Source organism: Tamandua tetradactyla, chromosome 1, assembly GCF_023851605.1.
Source record: "Tamandua tetradactyla isolate mTamTet1 chromosome 1, mTamTet1.pri, whole genome shotgun sequence".
In the NCBI taxonomy this organism is placed as follows: domain Eukaryota; kingdom Metazoa; phylum Chordata; class Mammalia; order Pilosa; family Myrmecophagidae; genus Tamandua; species Tamandua tetradactyla.
The window spans coordinates 70,722,225-70,746,455 of NC_135327.1; the positions used below are offsets into that span (position 1 = coordinate 70,722,225).

Consider the following 24,231-nt stretch of genomic DNA (forward strand, 5'->3'; position numbering starts at 1 on the left):
ATCTTTACATTTGTTTACATATTAGAAGTCTTTGAATAAAATGGATGGAAGTGATATAAATATTCCTTTTGATATTTTTTATACTTATATTTTTATGTATCTGAAAATAACCAAAAATATTATCATTTTCCCAATTTGTCATTTTTGCTGGCCTCGGGACAATTAGCCCTCCAAAAAGCTAAATCTTTCTAATCATATCTGCCATTCTCTTGGGTTCTTCTACATTGATGGGCACCAATGCCTCCTCTTCCTGGAAGCCCTCCAAGTTCCATTCCTCCATCTCTCATATGAATAGTCACTGGTGTACTGGTCTTATGACCTCTCCTGGGCCCTCTCCCAGGAAACAATAACCATAGTCTGTCATCTGACCTCTGCAATTGTCTTTTCAACAATGTAGAACTTTCACTGATGTTTCATTTACTTATTTGTTTTTTATCTATTTAAATTTACTTTAATTATTCAAATAATATTAATGAAATATTAAAATAAATGAATCTATGAGAAAAGGATGATCCATATTAAACAATCTCGAGAAAATTACTTTACTATTTTCAGAAAAAAGGAACTATTGACCTCAAGATTATTTTCATTGACAGGAAACTCAACACTCTAACATCTGGTATCTTTTGGGCCTTGAAACTTGCATTTCTTTGAATGATGTTATTTGGCAACTAGACCAGTCCTTGAGCTTGCCAGCTCATTTTCTGAATTATTTTGAGAAGTTTGCATTGGGAGTTTGCATAGGAAGGAATGATTACTGTGCCAGCTGATATAAAATGTGAGACAGCAAAATGTAGCCAGTGCCTTCTGCTCCAGCTCAGAGCTGAGCCTGAGCACCGAGCACTTCTGATCTGAGCACTGGAGCCCATCATTTGCCAGGAGTCAGTCATTTATCACCAAGTCTTCTTAGGCCAGTCATACTTGTTGCTGTTGGTGATATATGCTTTTATTAAATATTACAAAATTGATGAAATACAAGCCTACAAATCAAGAAAGATACTTCTTTGAAAATGACATGAATAAAAGATTTCATACAGGTGAGTTATTTGTTTGGGTAAAGGACAGTGATGATGGTAGCACAACATTGTAAGTATAATTAACAGCACTGAACTATAAATCTGGGTGTGATTAAAAGGAGAACTGTTAGTTTATATATATGGTAATAGAAAAAAAATTTAAAAATCAATGGAACTGCACTACATGAACCCCAAGGTGAATCATAGACTAGAATTAATAGCACAATTTAAAAAATGTGCTTTCATGAATTGTACCATGTTAATGCGAAGTATTCATAATAGGCGGTTTATGGGAATCCTATATTTTATGCATGATTGTTCTGTAAACCCTTCTCTACAACTTCTCTAATAGAGCAAAACAAAACAAAACAAAACAAAAACTTGTTTTTGAATGAAATGAGTGCAAAACAACTATGAGAGAGATGTAAAAAATCATAAAGATCTTGACAGATTTTGCACACATTAAATTGCATCAACTGAGATTTTGATCCATTTAAAGAAACACAAAGGGAATCATAGATGATGAATTAAGTGTGTATTTTAGACCAGAAGGAGGATGACTGTCAGTCAGCAAGCACCTGCAAGTTCTGGAGAGGCTGTATGCCCTACATCCAAATTGAGAAGAAAGATATATTTATACATTTTCAGGTAAAATGTCAAAGTTACATACATTCCCTTTTATTATTCTTCCTTATCTTTCCTGACCTTTTTGATGAAACAACCAACCACTTTTCTGAGAGTAAAGGGCATCTGTTGTAAACATGTTTGGTCTCTTCTTGCCCTGCATGGTTGAAACTGCCAAATTGTCACTTTAACATTTTGTTGATTTGCCTCAGGCCATCATTCAAATAAATAGGATTTATAAATAATATGAATTATTACCCATATCCTAATTACATTTTTCTGTGTTATCGTAATGTTTTTAGAGATTCTTAATATTTTGCCATTATTATTATAACTATCCCAACTTTTATATAGTTATTTAAAAAAATAGTGTATGAATTAGTTTAAAACTGTGTTGCATTATTTAGCTATTGAAGACACACTATTATTAGCCCATCTTTACAGTCCCACAGAGTTCTTGTCTCTTCTTTTAATTTTGAATTGAGATAGGATCTTGGCAAATTTGGTAATATGATCATATACAAAGAAAGAATGCACATAATAACTCTGTGGTCACAAAATTAAATAAATGGCTTGCAAAAATTTTAAACACAGTTAGAAACAAAAGAAGAAAGCTGATTAATCTTGGCCCCAATGAGAACTAACCCAACACAGAAGATAGAACTGAAAACAGATTAATGTAGTGAAAATTACATTCAAAAATGCTAAATAAAAGTGATGTAGAGACACAAATAATACACAAAACAGAGAACAATTATCTGCCTGGGGGTGATAAGGGAATGAATTGGGCCTTCAGGGATTTATAAGTAATAGAAGGGTGGCAAGTTTAGGAGAAAAGATGTTGTGAACGTGCTCGATGCACTTGGGGAGCAGCAGGAATCTACTTGTGGCCCAAGGAAGTTTGTTTAGTAATATTAATTACAGTCCTTGTTACTTGATGAAATGGTTCTCAGAAATTATGAATAAGAAACATTTTCCTGCTCTTTCCTCCAGCTCCACTTATTTATAAACCAAACTTCCGAGTGGACAATTTCTAACAGTGGTTTCTTTATATAAATGGGATATTTCCTTCCTTACATTTATATTGAAACCCCTCTCCTTAAACTTTCCTCCCTGGAAGTTTTGACACCCCTCTCTCTTGGTTTTATTCCTATACTGCTCCTCTTCAGCTTTCTTTTTGGCTCACCTTTTTCTCTGCTCACCTTTACATGGAAATTCATCTGGACTCAGCAGTGAGTCTCTATTTCTTGCCTGCACTGTTCCCCCTGCGCTCCAGACCTGTGTATCCTGGCCATCACTTAGATATCTCACAGTTTATGAAAAGCTGAGTTCCCATCGACTTATTCCCTATAACATGAAAGCAGGTGTTTCAAGAGATGTACTTGACCCCACGAAAGAGGGGTGAGCAGGAGGAGAAGGGGAAGAGGCAGGATTCAAAGCTGAGTCCAGGTGTCCAAGGTGCACCTCGGTGAAGGGTGGCACCTTCACGGAGCCTTCCTGTCTTCCAGGTCGCAGGGGACCTCGTGAGGCGCTTACACCTGGAAGCCCATGCTGACAAACCTGTTGGCACCTACAGTGGGGGAACCAAGAGGAAGCTCTCTACAGCCCTGGCCTTGGTGGGGAAACCTCAAATTCTCTTACTGGTGAGTAGAGGACACACCAGCCATGTGCCATGTCTTGACATTAGATTCATATCACCTATGTCTTTGTGAATTTATTTTAATCCATCAGAAGTAACTTCAAAACTGGTAACTTTGCTTCTCTGTACTAATAAGTTGTTTTGGCCCAAGTCTACATTTTCCGATGATATCATTGGGATTTTAGGGAAATAAAACATTTCAGTTCATAGATTCATGTTTATTTCTCAAATTGAAAATTCAAAGACACTTTAACATTCAAAGTAGTGTTTTAGAACTATCAGAATTCTCTGGTAATGGGAAAACCAGTATGTTTTTCTCTAACATTATTTAAAGTCTTTTTCTACTTGCATGTATGTGTTTCTCATAGGCGTAGTGATAGGACACATCTGTGCGGAGTCTCAAGGCTGGGCATGGAGGATGGATATGGCAGGTGGGCAACCCAGCAAGGGAATGCAGTATGTGCACTGGCCCCCAGACAAGGCAGCCTGTGACCCATCTGGAAACTGTAATTAATTCAATTTGATTGAATCAAAAGATTAATTGGAGGGGGTGATTACCAAGAAAGAGAGCCAATTGTCTTGTTTCTCAAAAATGGCTACAAGTATAAATAAATGGCATTCAAGCCATAAAGAGTCATTGTTTGTGTGCCATACACTCTGTTCTTATCACTAGAGTGCACCCCAGGGCTTCATGCTGATGCAAAGTATGAGGGGCACTCAAACACTTGGGAACAGAATGCATGTCTTTTTCTTCCCTTATTCCTGTTCATTAAATCAAAACAGCATGGAAATAGGAGAGTTAATTGAGGTTCCAGATGCTTGGGTTGGAGACAATGTCCCATCATTTACTGGTCATCTTTCTGGAATCTGATGCACATATTCCTTTTTCGTATACTAAGCTTGCTTTTTGCCAGCTCCAAGACCGTTCCTTAATTTTGTACTCTGAAATCTGACAATAAGAACAAAAATTTGCACAATGCTGCAATTCATGGTTTTTTTTTTTTTTTTTTTTTGCAATGAGATGAGGAAGGCTTGTATTGAAGAATTAACTAGACAAGTATGCTCATTACCTTCAGCAGAAGTTCCCTCCTCTCCAGTGTAGAACAGTAAACCTCTGAGGGCTGCCAGCCCCTGGCATTCTTTCTTGACACACTCTCACTCTCACTTTATGCTCTGGCATAGGCAGTGGGGACTTTTGAGTCAGACTGATAGGTTTTGTGACCTTCAGCTTTTTCTGTGTGGTTCTACTCATCTGAAAATAGTCCAGAAAACAGTATCTGTCTAATGGAGCCATTGAAAGCAGTATATGAAATAGTCCATATTAAGCATTTGGCCCAGTGTCTGACACAATTTTAGCCCCCAAAATATTAGTGCCTGTGATGATGACTGTTTGAAGTAACTGGCTAAAGAGAGAGGCATTTGAGAGCCTTCACTGTTCTCTAAAGTGGCTCTCATAGCTGAAACCGAGGTGGGGATTAGGAAAATTCAAAATTGCGTATCCAATTCTCTTACTGAACAATGCAGAATCATATTACCTTTCATAAATTTATTTTTATAACTAGCACACATGTATCATTTAATTTGCCGAAAAAAACAGGTGCTTCGCTTTCCCGTCCAGTGTGATTTTTAAAAAATTTCCCTTGTTTCTTTCTATGTGGAAGTTAATGACCCTAAGCTCTTTAGAAAAATGCGTTTAGTACACCCTGCCTACAAAAAGCAGAGATGCATCATACAATTCTATCAAAAGTGGTTCAAATAAGAAGTGCTCTGATGTTCATTGAAGGAGAAAGCTTTGGGTTCCAAGACATTTCAGGTTATTTTCTGTTGCTGAAAAAGTGAAGCTTTTTCTGCTATCATCTGTCTTTATAGAGTGTGTCATTCTTAAATTTCAGATAGGCTAAAGATACATTGATAATCATCCAGGTTGACCTGCCCCGGATCCCAAAGGCAACTAAGCTGATGCTAAGATGCATCCTAATTTGTTGAGAGCAATGCAGGACATCCCAAGGAGCTCTGCGTAGTAAAGCCAGTGGGCCAGGATCTGACCTACCGTGTTCTCTCCTTCAGGATGAGCCCAGCTCGGGGATGGATCCCTGCTCTAAGCGGTATCTGTGGAAAACAATAACGAAGGAGGTTCAGGAAGGTTGTGCTGCGGTGCTGACTTCCCACAGGTGTGTGTCATCCCTGACTCTGGTCATTTCCTGAGCCAGACTGAAGAGCAGTCAGCAGTTCCTGAGTGTGCCTAGGGCCAGACACATTTGATGACTTCAGGCCTCGTCTTGACAACACTTGACCATATTGAGAACTCATTAGTTCTCACTTTATAGATTCGGACATTGCAGTGAGAAGGGTAAAGTGATGTGACTGAGATCACACTGCAAGCAGATGACAGAACTAGAATTTGAAGCTGGTGGTCTAGATCTAGAGCCCACATCTCACTAAATGCCAAGTACTAAACTACCTTTTTTCTGAAATGAAATTTCAGTTCCTTTATAAACAAGGCCTCTTATCCCAGAAGGTGGAATTAGTTGAAATGAAAACTTGCCAGGCTTTTGAAATTGATCTGTTATTTCCTTTGTCATAGAAATAATTTTTAAATTAGATTTCAGAATAAGGATTTTAGTTTTAGTTTCATAGGCTATGCAAGCACATTCTATGAGATGGATTATGCTAAACAATGACAATTTATCCACTCATGGTTTGAGGCTTGGAAAACTCCAAATCAAGGTGTCATCAAGGCAATGCTTTCTTTCCAAAGACCGGTGTTCTGGAACTGGCTACTCATGATCCTTGGTCCTTAGTTTGTCACATGAAAACGCACAAGGGAATATCTGGTCTCTCCCTTCTCTTCCAGATTTTACTGATGTGTAGTTTCCCACTTTCTGTGGCTTTCTGCCTGTCTGAATATCACTCCACCTATGAAGTAAGACCCATCTTGATTGAGGGTCTTGATGAGGGTTAACTGAAGTAACCTCATCAAAAGGTCCCACTTACAATCTACAGGCATGGATTAAATTTAAGAACATGTTTTTTGGGGGTACATATAGCTTTATACCACCAACCTCTGAATGTTGTTGTTGTTACCAGTATTTTTAAGTTTGTTGATTTTGCATGTTTGTTTATTGATTTGTTTCTTTGCTGGGGCTTTTCTGTGTCTCATCTCTTTACCCTTGCCCTGAGTAGCTGTTGATGCCTCTGTTCAGATTTTTTTCTTTTATTATTTTATTTTCATTGTTAATCTTCTCTTCTTTGGAGTTACCACAATTTTGTGTAGGCCAGTTGTCAGACAGCTATTGAGCAGAGGTTGTGTTAACCATCTCAAGCCAACAAAATTTCCATCCTCTGCAAATGGATCTGCGTGTGAATAGGGAAATACATTCAAATTTCAGGACTTTTTCAACCTTCCCCCTACTGTTTTGTATGTCTCCAATATGCATATAGCTAGCCTTTAGGTCAGCAAGGAATATATGACTGGCTTGGCCCTTTCTAGTCTTTACTCCATATATAGGTAGCCTCAGCCAGATGTAGGATTGCTGCACCACACAACTCTAGGCTAAAGGAGCCCACTTCAGGCCAGATACTAGGGTTGTTGTCACCCCTGTTTTTTTGGAACTAAGACTGTAATGTACGAGGTCGGTGGACCTGTGCATTTCCCAGTGGTCCAACTTGAGTGCTCCCCTTCCAACCATGGCAGAGAAGACATTAATTCTCATTGACTCACCTTCCCTGCCAGTATCTCCATGTTGGTAAAACTTGGGAAGGATGGGGAAACCCATGATAGAAGGCCACAGATTGCCACTCTTCATTCTAAGGTAAGCAGTTTGTCAGCCATGAATGCTTCTCACATTGTTCTATACCCTTGGCTAATGCTGAAGGGCTGACATGGCTGTTTTTGTCAGTTTTATCCAGCTTCATAGTTATTTTTTGGGAAAAGGATTTGCCTTTTTGTTTTTTAACTTGGTCATAGTCTTTTTGAAAATAAAAATTTATAATGAAAATAAATTAAATTGGATGACTATTTTATCATAATATAGCATATTTATTTATGTATACATATATACATATATATATATGTTCACTTAAAATGATCTGCTTGCTTTACCAATTCCAGAAACTTTACGCATTTCTATATTCATTCTGCTGGTATTTGTTAAGTCCTCATGTTCATGCTGAGATTCTAAGATTGGGTAAAATGGGGTCACATTAAAAATTCCTTTTAATTCTCATATGACATGCAATTATTGCAGGAAATTCTCAGAAAGACCACATATTGCTACCATTTTTCTTTTATGTGCTGCTTTTCGTTTGGCTTTACACTAAGAATATATCTTAATTTCCATAAATCTACCCATATTTGTGTAATATAAAATGTAAATAACTGGCCATTAATAAAGAGTAGGGCAACCAATGATTGTTTCTTATGCATTGAAAAAATCAGACTCTAGCTGCAAATAAGTCTCCATATTGGTCAGTTTCCTATTAACTATGAATTTATCTTTCTACCTTTTCTTATTTACCCTAGAGAACCATGGTGAAAGCATAGGACAGGAAGTGAAGGTCACAAGTTTGTATGACACTTTACTAAGGGAAATTAAAATTGTTTCAACCAAGAATTACCAGATTGTCTGCATTTCCATTCTCAGATTGCAGCTGTATTTAAGGTCATAATATTGATTCTGGGCTATCTTATTTTGTTCTATCAACCTGCTTTATAATTCTTTAGAGTATCGCCTCACTTAATTATTCTAGCTGTATAACAAAAGTCAGTGTTTGCTGGAGAAAGTCTTTCATTACTCTTCTTGTTCAATGTTTATTTTTTTTCACTAAGTAATTTTAAAGATACATTTTATAATCACCAAATTTTCTCCTAATGGGTGAGAAACTTAACCTTTTGGCTGTCATTACACTATCTCCAAATTATAACTTAAAAACATAATTATATATTACAAATATTTATAGTATTTTATATTTGAATACCATTACATTATCATATAACAGATTATAATTCTAAATTTGATGTTATTTTGTACTATATTTTATATCATATGCTTTATATTAGAATGTAACATTATTTAATTTTATAATTTATTTATTATATTTTATATTTACATTCATGATATTCTATTGTTTTATATCACAATCATTTTCATATTATGACATAATAATTTTCCCATTTATAAATATCTAGTCCATCCTTTTGGAATTTTGATACATCTTCATTGATTCAAGATTTCATTTATGCCCGTTAGTAAAGATGTCATTTCTTTTCATAAAACTTTCACACATTTGGTTAAGGCTATTCTTGACTGCCTTATATTTTTGCTCTATTGCTAAAAGGCTCTGTCCTTTGCATTTTTATGGCTGTTCTTCCTGGTAGATGGAAATGATAATGATGTTTTTGTTATTTGTGTCATTGACCACAATTCTACAAGTGCTTTAGTTGGTTTTCATGAGATTTCCATACAGAAATTTAACTGACTTGCAAACAGTAGTATTTTTTGAATCTACTTTTCATTTTTAAAATTTGTGTTGTCTTATATTTTTGGACATGACTCATTTGATCTATCCTGCTTCCTCTCCCCCAGCATGGAAGAGTGTGAAGCCCTCTGCACGAGACTTGCTATAATGGTCAATGGCAGCTTCAAGTGTCTTGGGTCCCCTCAGCACATCAAAAATAGGTACATTGCATTTCTCTCTTCTTTTAAATGGTGACTATTAAATCAGTATCACAGGGTGCACAGGTGGTTCAGTGGTAGCATCCTCACATTCCATGTGGAGATCCGGCTTTGATTCCTAGACCACGTACCCTGCCAAAAAAATCAGTATCATAATACAGTGTTATAATAGGAAATGTGTTTGAGGAACTACAGGCCTGTTGCCTCATTTTAGAGAATAGTAGATGGGAGCTCTGAGATAAAGTGCACTTTATCAGATAGTGCATTTAAAATACATTATTAGTAAATCAAAGACATGGCATTTTTTCACCACAGAATTTTGCTTTATTCCTTCCAGGAGAACATTAGATCCTCTTTGCAATAAAGTTGGTAAGGATTGGGAATATGATGACAGAGTCAAGATGAAGAGACAACAAGAAAAGGTCTTTAATACATGCAAACTTATACAAAGTTTGTGCCAATTTATGTTTCGTTCCACAATGAATTGGGGAACCCATTTTACTGCACACAATGCTATATTTAAAAAAGTTCTATTGATTTGAGAGAGTAGCATGTTGATTATCATTATTGTTTTTCATTCTGACTTTATAAATAACTAGTAAAAGCCTGAAGATGTTTTTTCAGTGCTCATGAATCCCTTAAATTTCTTCCTTGTTAATTGCCTCTTTACGTCTCTTTTTCAGCTTTCTCTTCGGAATCTTGTGATTTTGTTATCAATTATTATGAACACTTTTATACCCCAGTATAATTTTTTGTTTCTTGTAGTTGCCTAACCTGTTTCTAAAGTTTCTATTTTTCTTTGAATTTATTGGTTAATCTGGTATTTTTTATATAGAGTAATTTATCATCTCATATTGATAAGCCTCATTTCCTTTTATTATTCAATGTAAATATTCACAGACATTAGATTTAAATATTTTTATTTTATAAAGAAAATAAATGTCTAATTGTATGGATTGAGGTGACAGATTTGTGGAAAGAATATCAATTTTCCATTGGCTCAAATAAAGAAAGTGCTGAGATGATCAAACTTACTGACACTTGCTGCTTGAGATCAATCATTTATCAGATGAATCTACTAGAAACAATACTTGGCATGCACTCTGTTCATCTTTAATAAGTACCGTGGAAAGATAAACAATATTGCACACGCTTTTAACCTTTATGAATGCTTACATAAAATTTTACAGCCCCATTCCTGATTGCTGGGGTGACTTATGTGTGAGTTTAGCTTCTTGCCTTTCATAAGGCTTACTAAAGCTAGCTAGAAGAATCCGTAAAACAAACCTCATGGGAAGAAGTATCTTGTGGCTGGTACAGGTTATATATTCTTCCAATCTCTGGCTACTTCTGAGTTTCAGCTCTGATAATTCATTGCTGAGGATGAGTTCTTATTAAATCTGAACTACAGAACTATAATAGACAAAATATGGCTTGTGGTTTATTCAATGAAACATTGAACTTAGTTTTCTGAACAACTTCTGAAGTTTATGTGTTTTTATAACACTGATAAAATATCTTAGGCGATACTTCTAAGAGAACAATCTTTAAACCATAGAGTCGGTATTCCAGTGTATATTTTAAATTTCTATTCCTGGGAACTATCTGGGATTTTCTTGAATCTAACTTGAGACCTCATCCTATTCTTCCTGGCTTTAGCCAGCAGCAACTGCCCCCAACCCTGCCTTTAGTGCAGACAGACAGATGTTTGAAATTGGAAATTGATTTTTCAGAAGGCCAGGCAGGGTCTAGGGTGCAGCATTTCGGAGACCAGCCTTCATAATGGGCAAAATGCCTCCCTCCCCCTCCCCGTGGAGGGGATACAGAAATGGGGCAGAATTAAGGGGAGGGGGTGAGGGGAAAGGCGGGGGGTGTGGGCAGAGAAACGAATTTTATTTCTTCATTTTTTCATCTCTCTTTATTGTATATTTGAAACATTTCCTCTGTACCAGTTATGAGCTATATTAGTCTATTAGTAATAGGACATTCACCAAAATGACTTCAGCATATTCATTGCCTTAAGCATATTTATGTTATATGTTTAATAAGAAATACAGAGGTAACTGCTATTGGCATGGTTCAGTGGCTCAAAATTTTACAGTTTTCTTGGTCAGAAAATGGCTGCTGTATCTCTACCCATTGTATCCATGTTCTAAGAAATAAGCAACAGGAATCAGAGGAAAGCAAAAAGAGCACATGCCAAATTGCCCAACTATTCCTAAACAGACTTTCTGAAAGTCTCACCAATAACTTCTACTTATGCTTTATAGGTCACCCCCTGGATACTAGGAAATCTAAAATATTTAGCCATTACTTAGGCACTTTGCCACTGGAATAAAGTTAAATTTCTGTTACTAAGGAAGATGGGGAGAATGGTTGTTGGATGGGTTACCTTCAGTTTCTGGCTCATTCTCCCGAGTAGATTCTTCTGCAGTTGAGGGGAGGTCATTAGGCTGAATAGTGTATGCTCTGGAACTTCCATTTTAAAACTCTCAAAAGTACACAGGTGTTTCAGTGATAGAATGCTTGCTTTCCATGCAGCAGACCTGGGTTTCGATTCCTGGACCATGCACCGAACAAACAAACAAACAAAAAATCTCTCGTATGATATGAAGTAGCCTATATATAATAGATAGTCATAAGTTTAAGTGTTACCAGGTGATTGTATGTGTGTGTGTGTTTGCGTATGGTGGTATGAAGTCGAGTTCACAAAGGAGAGCTGAAATGAGATAGCCAAAGGTGGTTTGGGCAGATACCTGATAACCTGGTAAGGATAGCACCTCTTTAAGCACCATTTTTTCCCCCAGATAGTTAGGGATACATCCAAATCCTCTTCATGTCATAACTTGAGCCATCTCACCAGCAGGCTCTGGGTAAATTTATGATCCACTTGGAGGGAACCATTAACAGCCATGGACTACACCTGTTTGCTTTCACCTCTCTTGGGAACTGATTTCAGTAGGAGGCTTAAGTCTAAGTGTTAAAAACAATCCTCCCAGGGAGGGAAAATGAAGTATGCTTTTTACTTTACCATTTATGCAAACTTTACCATGTGAAGTCCACCAGACTAATTTCTGATTTGGGTGACAGAGCGAGGAAAATGACTGTATATTTATAAACTGAACAATGCTTTAAGTCGTTTAAAGAAAAATCTCTTTTTTTATGAGGATTTTCATTTTGTCATGTTGATAAACAAGAAAACTTTGGGAATGAAGATTAAAAGCTGGGTTAATTTTAGATAATGCCACCATAGACATGTTGTAAAGCCATTTTACTTAAAAAGTGAAGTGTAGTTTGGGGGACTTTGGGGTAGATTTTTTTTCATTTTTCATTTTCTAAAAAATGAATTGTGGTATAATGGTGTTTGATCTCTCAATCTATGACTACATGGGCTGCTGCAAATGAATATATCACCTTATGTGACACTACGTGCTTCGCTGCAGCAATTGATTAAATGCTTATATAAAACATGGTTATACATTTAAAAGCTTGACTTAAAATTACATCACCAGATAATAAACTAGGTCATTTAAATATGAAATTGATGATTCGATATGTTTATATCATTTTAACCAACGGAGATGGAAGTTTGTATCTGAGCAAATTAATGATTTCTGCTATGATGTGAAATTGTGTAATGATGTGCTATGGAATTGCACTTTTTTTCACTTTATTTTGTTTTCAAGCATTTTATAATCCAATTGCTACTACTAATGAGTTAATTAATTTTATTCACTATAAATGGTTTTATTGACAAACATTAGCTCACCTCCATTTCCTCAGTATGCTTTCACCTCAGCTAATATGAGTGATTTGGCATTTCATTTGTTTCCATAGCATTATATTCCATGAACATAGTGTTGCTCTGATGTAATTACCTACCTGAGAGGAGTTTCTTATTTGCACGCTCTTCTCCTGCTAGATACTTCAGCTGGATGCTTTTGGCCTTGAAAATTCAGATCATGAAGTATATAACCCAGAGTTGTGATTTTTTCACAGCTATGGTGCCTTTACTAAAAGTGCACTGTTGGCTTATACAAAGATGGTGCATTATACTTCTTTGTTGATTCACATTTCCCTTTCATCTGTAGGGGAGAGATGAGCACTCTGGTGAAGGGGGCAGGTAGAGCAAGAACGTGAGCAGATCACAGGAAATATTGACAGCATCCCCCAGCTCTGAGATGGGCTGAGAAAGCCAAGCCATGCCCCAGCCTCTTGGCCTCTATGGCCCTTGAAAGTCCAGGCTCAGACCTGGATAAATCCTCCACAATCCCTGATCTTTCAGGAGCAGCAGAGGCTGGAGGGCAGGCAGGAGCCCATCCTGGCTGTTCCCATTTCAAGGCAATACCCTAAGTCTGGGTTGGGACTGGGAGAAAGAGTAGCTGAGCCCCCTAGGATTCCCAGTCATCCTCGTTCTCTCCTGGGAGGCAGAGGCAAATAGAGTCTGATATTTAGGCAAAAGTAAACATCCAGCTTTCATTTCCTAATATTTTCTCTTAAGAATAAACACACTGACACCCCCACACAATGAAGATGGAAAATGGGAGTGTTAGTCACAGCTTAACATGGGTGCACACTTTTTTATTGAGGACTCAGTCTCATATCATGAATTCTGTTCATTTATTCATGTTCTTGAGTACCTTCCCAATGAGATATGGGAAACTTTCTGATCTCAGTAAACTGAGAGTTTACTGTTAAGAGTCAGACACATATATAAATAAATATAAAGCACTGCAATAATTGTTCTAAGAGGCAAGTGAACAAAATGCCATATGATATAACATCAGCAAACATTGCTGGATTCTTGTATTGTGGCAGACTCTTGGGATAGAGTGGTGAATCAAGCATGCTCCCTGTAAGAACTGTAAGAACTAGTATAGATACGTACTAAAATTAAATGAGAAAAATACTATTTGCCATGAGAAAGTTTCAAACTAAGTGCAGTGTGGACTAAGAGGGGGAGAAGTAAAAATCCAGTATTTTAGGTAAATGTTGGCATATATGGCTCCACAGAAGGAGAGAGAAACCAAAAATTGAGAGGGCTTAACTGATGAAGATGGAAGCACAGAAATAAATAATGCAAATCAAGTTGGGAGAACAGTTTGACTATAATATTATAATATGGGGTCAGGTTGAATAGTGAGAAAAAAGCTGAAGGCAATCATTGGCTCAAATCATGGAAGGATTTAATTCTAAGTTAAACAGAGGAACAAAGAAAAGCAAAAAGAAACAGAAGGAGTAGCTTAATTAAAGGGCATTTTTGTTCTTTAACTGACCAAGTAAGACAAACTGAAGTAATCTAATGACAGAGCATGTGGGGAAGGGACCAAAGTAGAGGCTGTGGGGGTGGAATCATGCCCTCCACAAAATACATGTTGAAGTCCTAATCCCTGAGCCTATGGGTGTTAACCCATCTGCAGATAGGAGCTTTGAAGATGCTATTATTAGTTATGTTGTGGCCAACCCGAATGAGAGTGAGTCTAAATACAGCATGGCTGAAGTCTTTCTGTCCAAAGGGAATTGGACATGGAAGTAGAAACCAGAAGTATGAGAACCTGGAGAGAGACAGAGTGGCATGTGATGAAGGGTTACCATTATGAGACTGCTACAGAGTTTGGAGAAAGCATGGCCTTGCTGACACCTTTATTTAGGACCCCTGTCTTCCAAAACCATGAGCCACCAAACTCCTGTTGTTTAAGCCAATCTGCTTGTGGTACTTGTCATAGCAACTCTGGCAAACTAACATAGTTTTATTGCAGAAAAAAATAGAATTTTGCAACTGATTGATCTGGGTTTAAGGAAAGGAATAGTCATTGTTATTAGCTTTTAGGCTTGGGAGATGGCAATTTTGGTGGTTTGGAGCTGTGTCTTTCAGAAAAACATTAATTTCTGTAGGTGTAAACACTTACAAAAAGGAAATTTTGATGGGGTTAATTCAAATAAGGTGTGGCCCAGGATAGATCTTAATCCAACAATTAAGGCTTTAAAAGGAAGATCACAAAGTGAGAACAAAGACCACAGAGGGAGTGGCCAGAATCTTTAAGCCAGCAGAACCTAGAAGAGGAAAGAAAAGCCAGAAGAGGCTTCCACATACATTCTCATGTGACAGAAAAGCCGAGGACCAAGGATCACTGGCAGGCAGCCCCAGAGTGCCACAGTCTTCAGGAGGAGAGCATTGCCTTGATGATGCCTTGATTTGGACTTCTCCTAGCCTCAAAACTGTGAGCCAATACATTCCACTGTTTAAAACCAACTCTTTGCATGGTAATGTTTTGACAATGAGAAAGCTAAAACAGAAAATGATAACATCATTAAGAGAAATAGAGAAGTCATTAAGGTGTTTGAAGGCAAGGAGGACTCTGAATATTGGATGTGTTCGATGTGGAATTCTCAGAGAGTTAGTAATTAGGACGGGCTGTTGATATTCTGCCCAGTTAACTTATCACAATATAGAACTTAAAAGTTGGAGTGATTATTGACACAAAGAGAAGGAGTAGCTGAACATTTTACAAAATGAATTGATGTTTAAAAACTCTGAAGTCAGGTGAGCTGAGCTCCTATCCATATTATTACATTAATTTAAGAAATAATGACTGAACCCAGGCCTTTTGCCAGATGTTTTATGGACATTATTTCATTTCAACTTTCTCACATAAATAGGTACTATTTTATATCACTATAGTGAAACTGAGACATATAGAAATTAAGCAGTTGGCCCAAAACACAGAAGTACTATCGAAAGAAGCAGTTTTCAAACTCAATTTCTTGATTCTGATTTCTTATTCTTTAAATACCACTGCTGATGTTTCAATTAACTTTGTCTGTAATTGATTAAAGAACAGATCATTGCGTCGGGTAGATGTCACAATCACTGATGTGGTGAGAGCTACGAGATTCTTCCTGTTGAATTTACTTTCTCTTGGATTTACTAAGAAAACAGACTATCTTCTTTATGAAACATGGGAAGATTGTTCTTTGGAAGCCAGTACGGTTTGACGAAATAAAAGGACTTAGCGTTAGACTATTACTCACTACCTGCATGACTTTGCATTTCCAAATACTTAGCATTTCCAAAAAGCAGACTTCATAGTATTAGATAAATAAATGGAGGACAATACTAGTCATGTTCCCACTTGAAGGCCTTGACTTTCCTTTTCCCCTTGCTAGAAAGTTCTTCCCCTAGATATATGTATGACTTTACTCTCTGCTCAACTCTTCCCAGAGGGTCTCTAGTTTGTATTCTCCCCATTCCTAGAAGTTGCAAGTTAGTTGGCTCTTGGAAACCTAGATATAATATTGCCTATGTAAGTATTTATTACAGCTACAAGTGGCCAAAGAGGTGTAAGAAGCGGTGTCTGCAAATTCAAGGATAGGAATTTGTAGGAATAGATGTGTGCTTTTTCTACACCTTTCTTGCTTCCTTTTGACTTGAATGCAGATGGCATGGCCAGAGATGAAGCAGCCATCATGGGCCATGAGGCAACCTTAGAAATGGAGATCTGTAAAGCAGAGCAATAGACAGAATATGCCAAAGGAATGTCTTTACCAGCTCTGGGGTACCTGATTCCAGATTTTATACTTGCTAGTTTCTCTCTTATTTTGGGTTTTCCTTTATTCATAGATGAACCTAAACAAGCTAATACTCTGACATACTAGATACAATAAATATTTCTTTACCTGATTATTATTTACCTCTGTCCACTAGAATGCAAGTTCTGTGAGGGTAGGGCTTTACTTTTGTTTACTTCTGTATCCTTAGTATTTGGTATAGTGCCTAACATAACAAGTGTTAAAGTGTTTGTTGAATGAATGGGTGAGTGGACAAATATAAAGTCCCTTACACAGGGAAGGACTTTGTGTAGTGATAGTTTCCTTCCAGGGTGCTAGGATTGGACTCTGAAAGATGAGTCTGTGGGGACATTCAGACTCTGTCTGACTTAATAAACAGCTACTACTAATAACAATAATTGATCTAATGAATAAAGAGTTTTATTTATATCTCATTTATCTCTAGACAGGATGAAGCCTGCTTTCTTTCAAAGCAGTCTGCATTTTTATTTCTTTTTTAACATGGGCAGGCACCGTGAATCGAACCTAGGTCTCCAGTATGGCAGGTAGAATTCTGCTGCTGAGCCACCATCACACCCAGTCTGCATTTTTCACTATTACTTTATTGCTATACTATTCTCAGCGTCTCCATTAGCAGAAACTTAACCAGGTGTCTTATTTAGGCCTAATTACTCACAGGGCCTTGGGAATATTTTCCTGTCACCTTCCCCATTGAGTAGCCAGACTAAGCACTCATACACACTGGCCTGCCAAGAACTAATGTGCGATGCAGGCAGTAAAACTGTGTCATTCTAAAATGTGACTAGGCACTATGGGATTATGAATTCTGATCATAAATACAACCTCAGCACCAGAATGCTCAACCTAGCCAAGGAAAATGGATTTCTTTAAGGTCAGAGTTATATTTCAGGTTTTAAGTGAACCAGGATTAGGATTTAGTAGACTTATTTGCTCTCTATTCAAACAGTCAGCCAAAAAATTGTGTGTGTTTGCGTGTGTATGTATACTCATCCAAAAAGAACACATGAACACTCAACATTTCTTTGTTTCGTAGTGTAGTAGTGGTTTATAAATGTGATTCTGGATTGACTTTATTAAAGCAGAAAAATACTGCATCAGTTAGATTTCATTACATAGTGCTACAAAACAAACTCCATAAAACCTCAGTGGTTTAAAACAATGATCACTTATCCTCATGAATATGCAATTGGTGGGAGACCAGCTCGTCTAGGTGGGGCTTAGCTGAAGGCAGCTCTGTTCTACCTGCCTCTCATTCTCCTTCTGACATCAGTGTCTGGATGGTGGAGGCAAAAGAATCATCAGGCCCAGCCGCATAAGTATGATTCAAGCCTCTTCTCACATTCCCCCTATCAATGTCCCTTTGGTCAAATCAAGTCAAATGGCTAAGTCCAGATAAAAAGGGATCGGAGGGTGGTCTCACCCATAGGGGAGAACACTACAAAATTATACAGCAAAGGGTGTGGATGCAAGAAGGAGCAAATAATTTAGACCATGTTTATAATCAATTATGAGTCCCAACTTATTTTATAATTAAGTTTTTAAAACCTTGACCATCCTGTTTTTTTAAGAGCTTTATTGAGATATAATGCACATACTGTAGGATGCAATTTAGTGGTTTTTATTTTATTCAGATATGTGTGACCCTCTCCACAGTCAATTTAGATCAGTTTTCATCGCCCCAAAAAGAAATTTTGCATCCTTCAACTATCACCCCTATGCTCCCATTTCCAGCCCTAAACAATCATTGATCTATTATATGTTTCTATAGATTTGTATATTGTATAGTTTTGATATTTCATATAGATACATGCAATCATGCAATATATGACCCTTCGTGCCTGGCTGCTTTCACATAGTATATTTTTTGGGTCATTCATGTTGTTAGCATGAGTTGGTACTTAATTTTTTAAATCATTGAATAGTATTTCATTGCACCATTATATCACATTTTGTTTATTTATTCATCCGTTGATGGTCAGTCACTTGGATTGTTCCCTTATGTTGGCTATTATGAATAATGCTATTATGAACATCTGTGTACAAGTTGATATGTGGACACATATTTTCCTTTCTCTTAGATATATATCTGCAACTGGAATTGATGGTTTAAGTAGTAACTCTATATTTAAACATTTTGAGAACTTCCAGACTATTCTCTGATATGTTCGCACCATTTTACATTCCCTTCAGCAAAGGATAATAGATGTCATTTCCCAACGTCCTCACCATCATTAGTTATCTTTTTCGTTGTTGCTGTTGCCGTCCTAGTGAATGTGAAGTGGTATCTCATTAGGACTTTTACTAGCTTTTCCCCGAGGACTGATAAGGTCAAACATATTTTCACGTGCTTATTGGCCATTTGTATATCTTCTTTGGAGAAATGTCTATTCAAGTCCTATGCCCGTTTTTAATTGTGTTTATTTGTATTTTTATGGAGTTGTAAGTATGATTTATATATAATAGATACAACTCCCTCATAAAATATATAGTGTGAAATGTTTTAGCCAGTTCTATGTGTATTTTCATTTCTTGATATTATCTCTTGAAACACAAACTTTTTTTCTTTTAGTGCTTATGCCTTTGGTGTCTCATCTAACAATCTGCTGTCAAAGCCAGGGTCATGACAATTTAATGCTGGATTTTATTCTGAGAGTTTTAAAGTTTCAACTAACATACTTAGGTTTTTTTTAATGCATTTTGAGTAGATTTTAAAATTAACTATGTGTAAGTTAGGAGTCCAAATTTATTCTTTTGCATGTGGCTATCCAGCTATCTCAGCGCCATTTGTTGAAAAGACTGGTTTTGGCATCCTTGTCAAAAATCAGTTGGCTGGGTTGACTTTAGGACTCTCCATCCTGTTCCTTCATCCTATAGGTGTATCGTTATGCCACCTCTGTGCTGTCTTGATTACTATTGTTTGTCATAAATTTTTATTTTCATGGGCAGGCACCTGTCATAAATTTTGAAATCAAAAAGTGTGAGTTCTTCAACTTAGCTCTTTTTTATTCAAAATTGTTTTTACTATTCTTGGTCCCTTGAAGTTCCACATGAATGTTATAATTAGCATGCAAATTTCTACCAAGAAATCAGCTAGAATTCTGGTAGGCATCACATTGAATCTGTAGATAAATTTGAGGAATGTCTCAATTTTAATATTATTTTTCTTCCAATCCATGAACATGAAATGTTTTACTATTTATTTAGATCTTCTTTAATTTCTTTCAATACTGTTTTATAGTTTACAGAGTATAAATTTTGCACTTTTGTTAAATTTAATCAAAAGCATTTTTTTGATAATTTTGTAAATGTAATTATTCTCTTAATTTCATTTTCAGATTGGCCATTGTAAGTGTTTAGAAATTAAATTCATTTTAATATATTGATCATGTTTTTTGTTAACTTCCTCATCTTGTTTATTAGTTTCTTATATTTTATTGGACTCCTTAGTATTTTTCTATATACACAATTAAATCATTTCTATATAGAGACAATCTTCCTTCTTTCTTTGCAATTTGCATGCTTTTTTGGTATCATTATTTTTCATTTCTTAGTTGCCCTGTCTAGAATATCAAATATAATATAAAATATAAGTTGTGAGAACATGCATCTTTGACGTATTCCTCATCTTAAGGGAAGAGCATTCATTCTTACAACATTAAGTATAGTTGTGAGATTTAAAACTTTTTTTATGGATGAGCTTTATCTGGTTGAAGAATTTTGCTTCTATTTCTGGTTTGTTGAATGTTTTTATCATGAAAGTATGTCGGATTGCATAAAAATACTTTTTCTGTGTCTATAAAGATGATCATATTGTATATTACAATTATTGCTTTTTTGGATGTTAAGCTAACCCGGCATCCCTGGAATAAATCTCACTAGTTATTGTATATAATTCTTTTTATATGTTGCTGGGTTTGGATCGCTAGTATTGTGTTAAGTACTTTTGCATACATCTTCTAAGTAACAGTGAGTTGTAGTTTTCTTGTGACATCTTAATCTGATTTGACATCATGGTAATACTGTCCTCATAGAATGAATTGGGAAATGTTTCTCTAATTCTATTTCTTGGAATAGTTGTGAAAATTTGGTATTAATATTATTTAAATATTTGTTAAAATTCAACAAAAAAGCCATCTAGATTTTTGATTACTAAATCAATATTTTTCCTTGTAATAAGTTTACTCAGATTATTTATTTCTTCTGGAGTCAGTTTTGGTAGTTTATATCTTCTAGAAAATTGTCCATGTCATCTAAATTACTTATTCTCTTGGCATATAGTTTTTCACAGTACCCATTTATAATCTTTTTTGTTTTGTTTTGTTTTTGTTAGGTCAGTAGTAATATCCCATTTTTCATTTCTGATTCTAATGATTTGAGGTTTCTCTATTTTTCTTGGTCAATCTAGCTAAAGGTTTGTCAATTATGCTTATCTTCGCAAAGAGCAAGCTTTAGATTTCAGTGATTTTCTCTATAGCTTTTCTATTCTCTATTTCATTAATCTCCACTTACACTGTTATTTCTTTCTTTTTCATTGATTCATTTTAGTTTATTTTTACCAGTGTCTTAAGGTGATATATTATTTTATTGATTTGAGATTTTTGTACTTTTTTAAATACAGACCTCTATAACCAGAGAGTTCCCTCTAAGCACTGCTTTAGTGGCATCCCATACATTTGGGCATGTTGTGTCTTCATTTACTTTCATTTAAATATTTTCTAATTTTTCTTGTGATTTTTTCTTTAATCCTTGGCTATTTATGAGGCGTTAATTTCCACATATTGTGAGTATCCCAAATTTCTGTTACTGATTTTTATTTTCATTCTGTTGTATTTGAAGAACATACTTTGTATTATTTCCATCCCTTTAAATTTATTGAAATTTGTATTATAACCTTCCATATGGTCTACTCTGAAAAAAAATTTACGTGTGCTTGAGAAAAATGTATATTCTGCTGTTGCTGAGTGGAAGGGTCTGTAGATGCCCATTAGGTTCTTGGTTTATAGAGCTATTAAAATCTTCTCTTTCCTTGATTATTATCTGCCTAGTTATTCTTTCCAATATTATTATTATTTATTTCTACCTTCAAATCTGTTTTTCTTCATGTATTTTTGCGCTTCATGATTAGATGCATGTACATATATAATTTATTATCATTAGTAATTTTACTTTGTTTTAAGTCTATTATTTCTGAAAATATTATAGCCACTTTAACTTTTGCATGATGTGTATTTTTCTATCCTTGAATTTCAGTCTGTTTGTAACATTGTATGTAAAGTGTATCTCCTTAAGCAGTATATTTATGGATCTGTTTTTTTATCCAGTCTGACAATCTCTATCATTTTATTGGATTGTTTGTTCATTCACAGTTAATATTATTATTGATGCAGTTGGAATCATATCTTCCACTTTACTTGTTTTCTATTTGTTCCATTTCATTTGTTTCTCTATTCCTCCTTTACTTGTATTTCCTTTTAGCATAAAGTAACCAGAATCTGATGCAATATTTAAATTTCTTTAATGATTCTTCACAATATTTCTTTGAGCTATGTTTAGTAGTTGCTCTAGGACTTACATTATGCCTCTTCACTTATCCAGATCAACTTCATATTTATGCTTGCATAAGTCCACTGAGATGTAAAACATTACTCTTATATAGCTCTATTCCATTTACCCCTCTTGGTAGTATTATTTTTATATATATTACATTTATAAATGTTACAAATCGACATATTAATTGTTATAATCATTATTTCATTTAATTTTTATGTCTTTTATGTAAGCTGAGAGAAGAAAGGAAAGCAAGCATATGCTTTTAGTGTTTGCTATATTAATCTTCTCATTTTATCATTTTTGGTTTTCTTCAGTTGTCCCTATATATTTGAGTTTTCACTGGAAGTCATTTCTTTGGTGCATTACAGCTTTGCTAACACCTCCTCTCTGCTGTTATTGGCAAATATATTACATTTCAATATGTTATAGACCCAGCAATACAACTATATATTTATAGAATTAAGAAAAGGAGAAAAATATTCATTTGTACTCTTTTATAAATAAATAATTACCTTCACCAATGCTCTGTTGTTTCATGTGGCTTCACATTATTGCCTGTATTACTTGCTTTCAGCCTGAAGAACTTACGTTTGTGTATTTTGCAAGGCAGATCTGCTACTGACACCTTTTTTGTTTGTTTGTTTGTTTGTTTGTTTGTTTTAATCTGGGCATGCTTCATTTTTTAAATATTGCTTTGTTGGATATAGAATTCTTGATTAAAATATCTTTTTCTTTGAGCACTTTGGATATGTTATCTCACTGATTTATACCTTCCATTGCTTCTGCTGGGAAGTCAGCTGTTAGTCTTAGTGGTACTTCCTTGTGAATGACAAGGCTCTTTTTACTGTTACTTTTGAAATTTCCTCCTAGTCTTTAGTTTTTAACACTTTTACTATTATGTGTCTATTTTCAGATTTCTTTGTGTTTTTCCTACTTGAAGTTCATTGTGCAACATAATGTAGATGAATACTATTTTTTTTTTTTTTTTAAGAAGGATAGAAGGGAGGAAGAAAGGGAAACATCTTAAACATTTTCTTGTTTTATTATATTTTGTTTGTTTTTTTTTACATGGGCTGGGGCCGGGAATCGAACCGAGGTCCTCCGGCATAGCAGGCAAGCACTCTTGCCCGCTGAGCCACCGCGGCCCGCCCATTTTTTTTTTATTTTTTTTTATTTTTTTTATTTTTATTTTTATTTATTTATTTTTTTTATTTATTTATTTTTTTTGATTTTTTTTTTTTGAATACTATTTTTTAAACATAAATTTTGGAAATTTGCAGGCATTATTTTAAAACTCTCTTTCTGCCTCTTTCCCCCCTTCTTCTCTTTCTGATCCTCCCATTAAGTATATGTTGGCACACAATGCTGTCCTGCATTTCTATGAACCTCTGTTCATTTTTCTTCATTCGTTTTTTCTGTTTGTAGGTCGCATAATTTCTATCAGTCTATCTTCAACCTTATTACTAATTCTTCCTTTAGTCCATTCAAACCTACTATTAAGCCCTAGTGATGGTTTCATTTCAACCATTGTACTTTTCCTCTCTAGATTTTCTATTTGGTTCTTTATGACAATTTCTATCCTCTTGTTGCTACTCCTGTTCAATGTCACATTGTTATCATTCCTTCTTTACTTCTTTAAAAGCAGTTTCTTTTAGTTATTTGAACATATTTAGAATGGCTACTTAGAAATCTTTGTCTTTTAAATCTAATATCTGGTCACTGTCACAGGCAGTTTCTGTTCCCTACTTTTTGTTGTTATTGTTGTTAAATGGATGATACTTTCTTGTTTCTGTGTATATCTCTTAAATTTTTGTGTTGTAAACTGTGTATTTAAATAATATATTGTAGTCTCTCTGAGTTTTGCCCTACCCATATGCATGCTGGGGCTTGTTACTGCTATTTGCTTCTTTATTTGTTTAATGACTGGATGGGTTAATTTAGTGATATCTATTTCTCTCCCAGTGTTGAACTTCTGATATTACTCCTCAGGGAACATAGCTTTGGACATGCCCACAGTCATTTACCCAGATTTTAATTAATATTTGAAGGGATCCAAAATAATGTTTGGAAAAGATTTGCCACCTTGATGAATTCAGTTTCACAAAGCAGTATATCCAGGTCTTCTTCGCCCATAGAG

General features: G+C 35.5%; 1 protein-coding gene across 1 annotated transcript in view; it reads left to right on the forward strand.

The window, feature by feature from the left end:
- ABCA13 (ATP binding cassette subfamily A member 13) overlaps window positions 1–24,231 on the forward strand; it is a 442,652-nt gene that overhangs the window by 401,125 nt on the left and 17,296 nt on the right. The window contains 3 exon segments of the mRNA XM_077118896.1: window positions 3,149–3,283; window positions 5,347–5,450; window positions 8,865–8,957. Of these exon segments, the coding sequence (XP_076975011.1) occupies window positions 3,149–3,283; window positions 5,347–5,450; window positions 8,865–8,957 (332 nt within the window).